Here is a 12238-nt window from a genome sequence, read left to right as displayed (position 1 = left end):
TTGTTTTGGAGACAAGGACCAGCAACATACATACAGTACACAAGTGCAAGTGTGTGCAATATGTAGGGGAACCAGGGAATGTACGGTACTTTTTTTTTAAATATATGGGGTTTCAATCCAGAAAGAGACCTACAGTACCCCACCAATATGACACATGTTAACTTTCGTGTGTGTGTGTGTGTGTGTGTGTGTGTGCGCGCAGACATGTACTACTTTGTCTTTGCCCCTACTCTCTGCTACCAGCTCAATTTCCCTCGGTCACGTCGAGTGCGCAAGAGATTCCTCATAAGAAGACTATTAGAAATGGTGAGAATGCACAGAATTGCACGCACATAAACAGAAACGCACCCACCGTGTCTTTATCATGACTTGCTCTCTGTTGCAGCTTTTCTTCACACAGTTGCTGGTGGGTTTAATACAACAGGTATGTTGAATGAATAAATGATGCACAAAAAGTCAGTTCGTACAACACATTTTAATTTCTGTATCAATGTCGGTCTGATTACAATACCAGCAAACTACTGGGTACTGATGACATTATTTGTATGTCTTTTCCAGTGGATGGTTCCTACCATACAGAATTCTATGAAGCCATTCCAGGTATTCTCTCACACATATGCACACACTGTTTTGGATTGTTATTTATGCATCGTATTCCCTCGTACAGTACAACGACCTAATTTGCACAAATTCTAGATTTGTTTTTGTTAGTCATGTTCATACACTAATCATAGATTCATCTGTTATAGAGTTGGGCGATATGGACAAAACTTCACAATATATTTGACCTCCTACCTCTATCTATATTGTGGGCATGATGACTATTGGTGCTTTCACAAAATATTTACACAATGACATTTTTGATAAATAATCATCACTAATACCTTATACGTGGGTCAAGTCAAATAATGGAACAGCTAGAACAGTCAGTAAGTTCAGAAAATGACATCACTTTACTGTAATGCAGCCTGGAACCAGGAAAAGATAACACTTATGCCATATCACGATACTACAATATACAAAATCTCAGACAATAGCTAGTCTCATGTCATGATATCAATATAATATTGATATATTGTACTGATATTTTGCCTAGCCCTAATCTGTTAATAATCTTGTTATGTTCTTTAATTGAAACATGTTTGTCTCATCCTCCATCTCTGACAGGAAATGGACTTTTCCAGGATGGTGGAACGCCTGCTGAAGCTAGCTGTGAGTAACCATGATGGCTAAAATATAGGTGTAAAGATGTCAAAACAGGATGAAGACAATTGTGGTCATATTCATTAAGAGTTTGGACTAGCCCACATTTTAAAGATTGTTCTGGTGAAAGTCCCACTGTGTAATGTCCATTTTAGTAATCTTTTTGATGACACCTCCGGTAGCTCCATTGTCTGTTAAAACGATTCCTGGAATTATGTTCAAAACCAAAACGCGGACGTACCGCTCCGAAAAGAATCTTGTGGGGTCTTAGCGCCGAGGTTATTTTGGAATACGACAACAATGTGTTAATGTATTAACTTTCAAATAAATGCATTTCCATTTCTGGTACATTTCCGATGGCCCGCATCATGTTGGCGTGCGCGTGACACCCTGACTAAAAATAGTGTAGAGAAGAACACATTTATATGGAATGGTTATTGTGAAAAATATACACGTGAAAGATTATATCACAAATAACCTATTTAATTGAAAACGTTACACAGTATGACTTTAACAGTGGGTTATACGTGTAGAATTATATGACTACAAATCACATTAAACAATTAAGAAATGCGAAACCAGTGACTTGAGTTATTCAAGAGTGAGCATAGAGAAATGTGTTCTCAAAGACATCCACATGCTTTCTGGTGTTAATACATGCTAATAAGTGGCAGCAACATGATGCTGTTAACACCACCAGATCACATCTCCATCCACAGTAGTTCTAACATTGTGGCTCTGATGTACAACCTAAACCCCTTAAACCCTATGAAGCCAGATGTATACTTCATCATACGACGGTGTCGATTGACGAATATAGCCACTCTACAAGCTCACGTGTTGCATACGCCATAAAACAGAGTATAAATAAAGAAATACATTCCTCCCTTCCACCCCCCCCTACTCCTCCTCTCTCCTTTCACCCCCTGCTCTTCTCTCTCTCTCCTCTCCTCCACCTGCAAATCATGCACTACTGTACACCTAATTTACTCTCCTGTCATTTACCATATTCTCCATTCTTTATTTCTGCCTTTCTTTCTTGTTCTGCCTTTCTTTGTTTTACCTTGCGCCTTCCTCTCCTCCGATCCTCTTCACTCCTCCCTCCTCTCTTCTCTTCCCTTTTGTCCCTCTCCTCTCCTAGGTCCCTAACCATTTGATATGGTTAATATTCTTCTATTGGTTCTTTCACTCTTCCATGAATTTTGTGGCAGAGCTGATGCAGTTTGGAGACAGGGAGTTCTACAGGGATTGGTGGTGAGTGGAGACTCACAACACACAAACACACATTTTCTCTCACTCACTCACTCACTCACTCACTCCCTCTCACACACACACACACACACACACACACACACACACACACACACACACACACATCCATATTGAAAACACACAAATGCATATCCACACACATAAATCTGTATTAGTGTACATCTATAAGTAGTGTTTACTTTTTTAAGAAGTAGGAACAGTAGTTAAAAAATGTGATGGTCACAAAGTTGTCTTTAAACCCCTGACTTGTTTTCTGTCTTTGATTCAGGAACTCTGAGTCTATCACCTATTTCTGGTCCAACTGGAATATTCCAGTTCACAAGTGGTGTCTGCGGTGAGTACCAGATGCTATGTTACTGTGGATTGGAAATGGTATGACAGGTCAATGTGCCTTTTAAACTGGTGTTTTTAACCACAACCTGAACAGTTACAAATCAAAGTCATCAGTTAATGACGATGTGTTAAAGGAGAGAGTTACGTGTGTGTGTGTGTGTGTGTGTGACAGGCACTTCTATAAGCCCATGTTGAGGAATGGAGTGAACAAGTTTCTGGCACAAACTTGCGTCTTCCTGGTTTCTGCATTCTTCCATGAGGTACACTGAGAGCAAGTCCCAATGGATTATTTTATGCACACATTCATATATTTGCTCATTTTATCCTATTGTAATCTCTGTACGTATATATGTCTCACTTTCTCCTCCTATCCCTCTGTCTCTTCCCCGCTTTACATCCATTTCATCTTCTCTCTCTTTCTTTCTCGTCATATCCTTTATTTAACCAGGTAAAATTATCATTGAGATTAAAATCTATTTTCTGTCTATTTGTTCCTCAGTACCTGGTAAGCATTCCTCTGAAGATGTTCAGATTGTGGGCCTTCATGGGTATGATGGCTCAGGTGAGTCATGTTGAGCATATACTGTACAGTATACACAATCATCTCTCTCTCTCTCTCATATGTTCTTTGATGCCATCTCTCTCTCTTAACTTGCTATTATACACTGTCTCACATTCATTCAAACACACCTCTACTCTCACTTCCCTCGTGCATGTACTGTATGCACAGGATTTACACAAATGGACCCTTAACGGTTTCATTTGGGTCAATTTTTATGCTCCAATTTATATTTAACACTGAGGATTTTGCTGTGCATACACACACTTTGATCTCTAATCTCTTTTATCTCTGCAGGTTCCTCTGGCCTGGTTTGTGGGTCGCTTCCTGGCTGGTAACTATGGAAATACTGCTGTATGGATCTCAATTATTATTGGCCAGCCAGTTGCCATCTTAATGTATGTCCACGACTACTATATACTACTTTATGAGACAACTACGTAATACTGGAACGCACAAATACATACACATACCAAGCTACAAAACAGAGCAGCATATAGAGATGAACAGTACATGAGACACATGCACAAAACTACACACACACACACACACACACACACACACACACACACACACACACACACACACACACACACACACACACACACACACACACACACACACACACACACACACACACACACACACACACAGAGAGATGCAGACAATGCAAATTAATGAATGTATAAATTTAAATTATGGAAAAGGGAAAACCCAGGAGCAGAACGTGTCTTCAGAGACCTAATCATGTTTGCACTTTTAAGAACTGGACCGGAACAATTTCCAAAATGGCTTCCCGCAAGAAGCACTTGATTGAATATATTTCGATGTACAGTAGGACAATTTTCATCATAATTCATTAAAGAACTGCTGTGGAAGTTCAGGAGTAGTAAATCTCCAGCTTTAAGTCTGATTTATACTTAGTTGTTCAATGGTGTTCCGCGCCTAAAAATAGCCGATCTACAAGCAGATCTACTATTTTCGACATAGGGTGGAGTATAAGTTAGTCATTAGCCGATCTGAGGATCCTCTGGCACCAGCAAGTAGGCTTTGACACCTCTTTAACCACTGGAAAGAGATCCTGGTGGACACAGACTCTTGTCATTAGCCATTTTGATTTGCAAGAAGCAAAGACTTTTGGTACTAATAATTGAATGGCGCTGACTAAGGATCCCAAGAGAAGCCAATGTTGGTGACATACCATTTTTGAATCTTTCTGTGCGCTAAAAAGATGAAAATGTTCTACTCAAAGCAACTGACTGTGGTTATGAATAAATGAGTAGAGTGAATATAAAGTCAAGATATCATGATTCTACTGTAAACGTGTTTAGAGAGATGGAAGACGTGTGATGCTTCCTTCCTTGCAAATGACAGATTTAGAAGTCAAGGTAGGAGGAACCACATTAGATGTAAACCCAAAAACATTTTTAGAAGTGGAGAATCAATGTCCATAATAATGTGTTGAGGCTATCTCCAGCTGTGATGAACATCCCCAATATTTGTTTACATTATCTATCTATACTTATCTATCTCCTTCTTCCCTTCTTTAATTCCTTACGTTTCTTCTGGATAAACAGTTGTACCTTGCGACACTTGCATTTCCTTCATTCCGTTACAAACAAAGAAGGAAAAATATGATAAACTAGAAAGACAGACTTATGGGGGTGATCACACAGAGACGCTAGAAACACGTCACCAGCTAAACCATTGTTTTCGTACACTCCTCTTCACATTTTTCTAGACGTTTTTAAAAGTGCATAAAAGTTTCAATATTCTGACCTTTTTAGTGCAAGCCGCACAATTGAACCGCTCATCACAGAGCTTTAACCAAGAGCGCCAAATAAAGCGGTAGTGCTGGAATCTCCAAAAATACTTTCTTTAACAGCCCGCCCAGCCCTGACTGTGTGATTGCCGCCTATGACTGAAATATTTAGGAAGCAAGGAAGGGGGGGGGACAAATGAAGGAAAAATAAACATTTTAAAGTATTTGTACAGGTCCCAGGTATATAGGAAACTGTTCTCGTTTCTTAAACCCTTATACTTCATTGACTGGGGTCACCCAGGGGTCTGCACTTGGCCCCCTCCCTTTTTTCCCTCAACACCAAATCTCTTCACCGAGAATAGCCTCTATGATCGCCTATTTTTGGTGACTGTTTGCTCATTATGTCATGCCCAGAATAGGGACACTAGGGTTCATGTGGTTAAACCTTGAACATTATCAATGCAACCACCTGTCTCGTGACTCACAATACAGGTGTTGCCTACTTTTTCATTACTGTCCCTTTTATTGTGTTGCCTTTACCAGATTGATTTTATTTTCAGCTTTGTATGGTTTTGTTTTTGCTGCTATGGCTGTGGTAATATTCAGCTGTCCTTAAATGATTATACCTTATGTCTTATATATATATATTGTATGTTTGTTTAATTATTTAATTTAAGCCAAAACTTGTGATTTGTGCCAGGGTATCATTAGTGTTGATTTACTGATTTGAGTCTGTAAGAATATTTGTTTATGCACTTTAAACATCATGCATGCTCTTGACACCAGCAATAGAATATTTCTATTAATATATTCTGTAAGTCATGTTAAGAAACTTTCTTTTTTTGGCAAGAGTTGTCTTCTGTATTTTACTTGTATGTTGCTGATTTTGTCATATTCTGCAAATAACTACAAATGATAAAGCATTCCTTTTCAACTGTTTCCAAATAAGTTGGATATGACCATTTTGTCAAGCGAAAGTCTAATAATCAGTTAGAATTTGAGAATCCACTTCCTGATACTGTATGTTGACGTCATCCCTTTTGTCAATTGATTGTCAATGATTGAGAGGAATGCATATAGGAAGATAAAAGTATTTTTTCCGAGACTTTTTTCTTTATCAATTGACCCAATGTACCATTCCACCTGGGGTTGTATAGTCAAATGCTTGGCAACACTAAAGCAATCTTCTCCATTGGTCTTCATGGCTTAATCTCAGTGTGTAAATGCTTTTCATTTCCATTGGTATGACATTTTATTGCAAGCAGTGCAAGTATCTGTGACCCAAACATCAGCATCGGCCAACTGGCACATGAAGTGTCAGCTGTGTAATCTATCTGCATGTGTCTGCAAGAGTGTTTAAATCACTCTTGGTGGTTCCAGTCCTCTAGTACAGAACATGAACATGTGACAATTCAGAAGTAAGCATCTGTGCATAGAAATGTTTGTTGACCTACTGCAGCTTCATGGCAGCAATTGTGTAGCTGTGTGTTTACTGTTATTACTATTATTTAATTCAACACTTATGGATTTGTTCTCGGTACCAAAAACTGTTCCCATGGCATGTTCAGTACAGGTTGGCATAACAATTTTATCCACTATGAAATGTTTCTTAGCTAGAAAGGCTTTTCAAACTGTAAAGCCATTTGATAGCTCTAAGGAGTTCAAATGTTAGATGCTGCTTCTGCCTACCCCACCTACTGTATGTAATGGTGCAAAGAACTGATTACTTCTAAGTGGTATTCAGCCTACAGTATATTCTAGAACAGTATACTTCATCATGCTGCCATGTACTGTATGTGTGCAGACCACATGAGTATTTACCGCATCAGCTCATTGCCTACTCAACAGAGCATTTCATTTATTTTCTTCATTACTTTGATATGTGCAATTCTTTTTTCAGCAGGCACTACATTTTGTAAATTAGATGTTAATGTTAATTTGACCCCAACCCTGCCTTTTTTTTCTCTGAGTCTGTACTTAAGTGAATTAGACACCTGGGAAATGACCTCCAAGCTAGAAAGATAGACGGACAGGGAGGTGTCGCCAGAGCCTGAACTGAAAGAATGAAGCATGCAGGTCTGTCATGGGAACTCTGTCCACACTTGTGGATCAGAGACTTCCCTTATGGCTGCACCATGAGTCTGTGCTGTTGCACAAGGTATGAGAAGCACTGGCTTTGATGCTGTTTGAAATGAAGCTTTACATTTGTCTTTCAGGAAAGTCTGTCTATTGTATAATGTTTTTTAGCTCTCAAATTCCTCATGTGACCTTGATGAAATGTGAAAAGAATGTATTAATCTTAATTGTTCATCTGTTGTGTGAAGAACTGAAACAGAAAATGTTTTGACAGATGGAAATTATTTTTTAGAAGCTTTTCAAATGGAATAGTTTGATAAACATTGTTTATATTCTACAAATAAATGGACTTGGCTCTTTTTCCCTGTCACATGCGTCACAAGGGATGCTAGAGTTCAATTGGTTAAAATAAGACACCTTTGCTCCATAAGATAAACATGTTGTTTCCCCAACTATGCTATGCATAAACCAAACAGTGCTAGTGCATAAAATATCTTTATTGTGCTGTGTGACACAAGAAGTCATGGCTCCACAACCACACCAAAACATTACAAAATACAAAGCTTTCTAATTCCTCTCATATACATATTCAGCTACGGGAATCTTACAGATGCACTTCACGTCTGGAATGAGATGGGGTCTGGGAAGGGTTACTGCTGCAAGAAACAGAATGACAGACAGGTTCAAAACCCATGTCCACATCATTTCATATTAATGTGTGTATATGTCACAGTACGTTTGGAGAACCAGTACGATTGAAGACAGAGCGCTCGTTTTTAGGCACGGGGCTTCGGGGCGATGCGGGGCTTTTCGAGACAGGGTTTATTAGCGAGGCTCCTCCTCCTTCTCCTTCTCCTCCTCCGTGTGTGTGTGTGTGTGTGTGTGTGTGTGTGTGTGTGTGTGTGTGTGTGTGTGTGTGTGTGTGTGTCAGGGAGAAACTAAAACAAAAGCCAGCAGAACACAAATAAAAGTATCTTAACAGTCCACCTGATTCGAATGCTATCTGCATTGAATGGGGAAATAGGCGAGTTTATTAGACCTTTGAATGGGCGAAATAGGCGACCTACTTACCTACCCACGTTTTATCAGACCATTCATTGGGTGTTATCAAGACATACTAACCTACCAACTGACATGACTTAATAGTTCAGTTTAGGTTTCGCTTTTGGTTTTGGACCCTGACGGAGGCGCGCAGTCACAGGCGAACTGTCACCCCGTGAAGGACCACAGAGGGAGCTAAGGCGACCGAGTTGCCGTCCTGAACGGTGTGACGTTCGCCTGTGCCTACTCAGCGCCGTTTGAGTTATGTACCGATAGGCACAGAATCGTAAATATTGTTGTGCGGACTGCTCCGCCTCCAAGTAGGTCAGTAGCTCCTGAATGAATGGTCTGATAAATCGCGGGTAGGTAGTAGCCTATTTCGCCCATTGAAAGGTCTAATAAACTCGCCTATTTCCCCATTCAATGCATTGATAGCACTCGAAGCCGGTCACACACGCGCGCACGTGTGTGTGTGGTCGCGGCAATATATGCTTGTGCACAAGCCTGGCTTGTGGCTCCCTCTAGTGTTGCTTCTACAGAATTGCTGGGTGGGTGGTAAAAACGAGCGAGCCTTCTTCAATCGTACTGGTTCTCCAATCATACTGTAACATATATACAAGCATATCGTCAGGCACAAACCTTGTATCTCCATATTTCATGGGGGGGGGGGGTTATATATGAATGCCCTATTTTATACTTCGTCATGCCCAAAATAGCGACAAGTTGAAAGTGGTTACGTCAGTGGATTTTATAAAATTTAAACAATGACAAGTTTTAACAGAGGTGAAATAACAACTACATCCAATTAATTGGAACACAGGTAGCTTTTCCATTTCCTGATAAGTAGCATTTTTGGACATGCAAAGTTTCTGCCTTACAGTGTGTGTGTGTGTGTGTCCCTCACCTTCGCCTTGTTTTGAACAGGCAGATATAGTTTAAACTCTGCTGGGAGCTCATCTTCTGAGTACAGTCTGTCTGAGAAATACACCCTCCTTATGCGACAGTTGGTATGGATCTGAGAACAGAAATGGACCAGAGAGAGAGACACATAGCATGTTTTGAGATCCATACCGAATCTATAGATGTAATTGAAATGACAGACAACCTGTTGCACAGTCTCAGCATTGGAGGTAGAACAAGGCTGATGTGTAAGCACATGCTCTTGTGCATGTGCTAAATAAAATAAGGCTTGTCAGTCATATCTGACACATAGTTGGGGATGTGTGTATACAGTATGTGACATTATTTGATACGGCTCTCGCACACTAAAGGATGGCAAGTGCAAAAGAAGTGTCCCTCTGCCTACATCTGTCTTTCTCTTTTTCTCATTTTTGTCTCCGCCAGGCCGAAAGGCATGGCGAGAGAGTATGTTTTCGCCCCTGTCCGTCCGTCCGTCCGTGTGTCCTGTCTGTGTGTTAGCAGCTAATCTCTGGCACCGTTGGCCCGGTCGCTCCGAAACTGTGCACACACACTCCCTGGATGCCAATTCAGAACCTCTGCCCCAATTTTTTCACATGGGCCTGTTATAGCGCCACCAGGAGGCCGATTTGTGCAAAACCCATTTTTTCCTATTACTCCTATAGCTTTTAACTAAACGTCATGCAAATCGGTACACAGTATCTCTATAGTCATGTGATCAACCCGGATCTGTTCAATTTTCCATATTCCATCCTCATTGGCTAAGGTTGGCTTCCAAAGTTTGCAGGATTGGTGAGTTTTGAACAAACTGCTTCAAATCATGAACGCAGCTTGCCATTTCCATAAAATTGCACACGCACATTCCCACTAGGCAGAGGAAGAAATGCCACTTAAAACTTTTCAAATCAGCCTCATGGTGGCGCTATAAAAGGCCGATTTGCATTTTTAACTATAACTGCACCGATCTGCGTGAAACTTTGCACGCACACTCCCTAGAAGCCAAGGAAAAACATCTGCACTGCATTTTTCACATCTGATTTTTACAGCGCCACCAGGAGGCCGACTTATGTCAAATACATTTTTGGATATTAATCCTTCACATTTTATCCAAACATCACGCAAATCGGTACACAGTATCTCTATAGTCATGTGATCAAGACGCATCTGTCCGATATTTCATATTCCATCCTGATTGGCAAAGGTTGGCTTCCAAAGTTTGCAGGATTGGTCCGTTTTCAACAAAATGTCTCAAATCATGAACGCGGCGTGCGATTTCCCTGAAAGTTTGCACGCACATTCCCACTAGGCCGCGGAAGAAATGCCACCCTTTTCACATTGCCCTGTTATAGCGCCACCAGCAGGTCCACTTTAGCAAAACACATGTTTGGAACAAAATGCCTCAAATCATGAATGCATGCACATTCCCACTAGGCCGAGGAAGAAATGCCACCCTTTTCACATTGGCCTATTATAGCGCCACCAGGAGGCCACAATAACCTACCTGACCTGGCGGAGACCTGTGCTCCGAGGAGCACTTTTTCTAGTCTATCCATGTTTTACTTTTTGTTTCTCGCTCCACGTGTAGGCCTCTCTGTTCCATCTCTTTAGCTCTCTGTTTCTTTCTACAAAAAAAATGTTTATGTAAAGCTGGGGAACTATTCATGTCTCTTTGTGATTCCCTCTCTTTGTCTGTCTGTCTCTCTCTCTCTCTCTCTCTCTCTCTCACCTAATGAGACAGTATTTATATGGATACAAACAGAAGTGCTGTGGGATATCTTTCCTCAGACCCATATAATGGGACCACCCCAGAGACAACTTTAAATGGTCTTTATTGAAAACCCACTTGAGTGAAACTGTTCTTTATGCTCTGAGAAAACCTTTACATTAGACTCTGTGGCTGAACCTTTCTATTCATTTCTTTATTCCCACTCCCTTCTTCTGTCCTTTCTTTCCTTCCTATTATTCCTCACCTTCTTTTAATTTTTGCTTTCCTCGCCTCTTTGTGGTTGCCTGCTTTTTTTCGGTTCATCTCCTTCCTGCCTTCATGTATCAATATTTTATACACGAGGCCCTTGGACAGTCTGCACAGATTATAAATCAAGTCTCCAAGCCTCAGAAAGAGAGAGCAGGCAGAAAATGTGGGAGAGGCGAGTCTGAAAGAAAATAATGGAGCGAACGAGAGACAGAGAGACTTCACAGAACCAGGAAGAACCTAGATTGACAGTGATGGAGTTAATCTCGTTATCTTAATTATCATAATGTGTCTAGGGTCCATAAACCTGCTTAAAATGTCAATTTAATATAATGGTTTCATATTGGCCTAAATCAGTCATGTTAAATGTTTCTTCTGTACTCCCAGTCTCTGTCAGAGCAAGGTCAAACTAGCTACAGGCTTTCTGTGGCTATCTGTTGTTTTGAGAACACTGTATCTAGATGTTCTTTTCTACGCTATCCCTTCCTTCAGTGTCACGAAATCCCCACTGACCAGTGACAGGTCAGAGCCGATGTCAACGTGTTGACCCAGACATGGGGACGCTGTTTGTCCAAAGATAAACTGTCACACCATCATCATCTTCATCATCTACCATCATCATCCTCATCTGACGACGACGTAATCATCACTCTCATCCAATCCAAGAAGTCCACCTTCGCCCGGAAACTCATCTATGTCACATCCTATGATGTCATATGTTTATGTTAACGGACGCTGTTAAAGTCCAGTGCTTTCTCTGTTAAACGGGAGAGAGACACGACCGATGATGCCTACCATACCTGTGACACTAACCTTCCATTCTCTCTCAGTCTGAATACAAGATATTTCATTATACCCAATGGCTACCTGTGTTCTGAGTCTGTTTTTTCGTTATCGCCTCTTTATGAAAGTGGCTGGTACTTTGTGTGGGTGATAGGGAAAAACAGCTCCATCAGACAGTGTTGACATAAAGAGAAGAAGAGAGTGGTAAATAATGAGAAGGGCAGGAGGGGGTCGGAGGGAGGGAGAGTGGCTGAAGGGTTCTTGGGAGGCAGATGAGAGGGAAAGAAGGTAAGAGGGCAGGAGGGGGTTATAGGGAGGG

The 12238-nt window shown here is 40.9% G+C and overlaps 1 protein-coding gene across 2 annotated transcripts in view; it reads left to right on the top strand.

Moving 5' to 3' along the window:
* dgat1a (diacylglycerol O-acyltransferase 1a) overlaps positions 1-12238 on the top strand; it is a 49049-nt gene that overhangs the window by 14569 nt on the left and 22242 nt on the right. The window contains exons 9-17 of one of the 2 annotated variants that reach the window (XM_080443304.1): positions 203-306; positions 386-424; positions 559-600; positions 1168-1212; positions 2345-2457; positions 2744-2809; positions 2981-3068; positions 3308-3370; positions 3665-3834. In XM_080443304.1, coding sequence (XP_080299430.1) covers positions 203-306; positions 386-424; positions 559-600; positions 1168-1212; positions 2345-2457; positions 2744-2809; positions 2981-3068; positions 3308-3370; positions 3665-3811 — 707 coding nt within the window. In that variant the 3' untranslated portion in view covers positions 3812-3834. Of the gene's footprint in view, positions 1-202; positions 307-385; positions 425-558; positions 601-1167; positions 1213-2344; positions 2458-2743; positions 2810-2980; positions 3069-3307; positions 3371-3664; positions 3835-12238 lie in introns of those variants that run through there. The other variant, XM_080443305.1, reaches the window with a different exon arrangement.

Source organism: Gymnoscopelus braueri (assembly GCF_963280865.1).
Source record: "Gymnoscopelus braueri genome assembly, chromosome: 11".
Lineage (NCBI taxonomy): Eukaryota > Metazoa > Chordata > Actinopteri > Myctophiformes > Myctophidae > Gymnoscopelus > Gymnoscopelus braueri.
The sequence above is the reverse complement of the archived record's forward strand: the minus strand, read 5'-3'. Positions and strand labels throughout refer to the sequence as shown.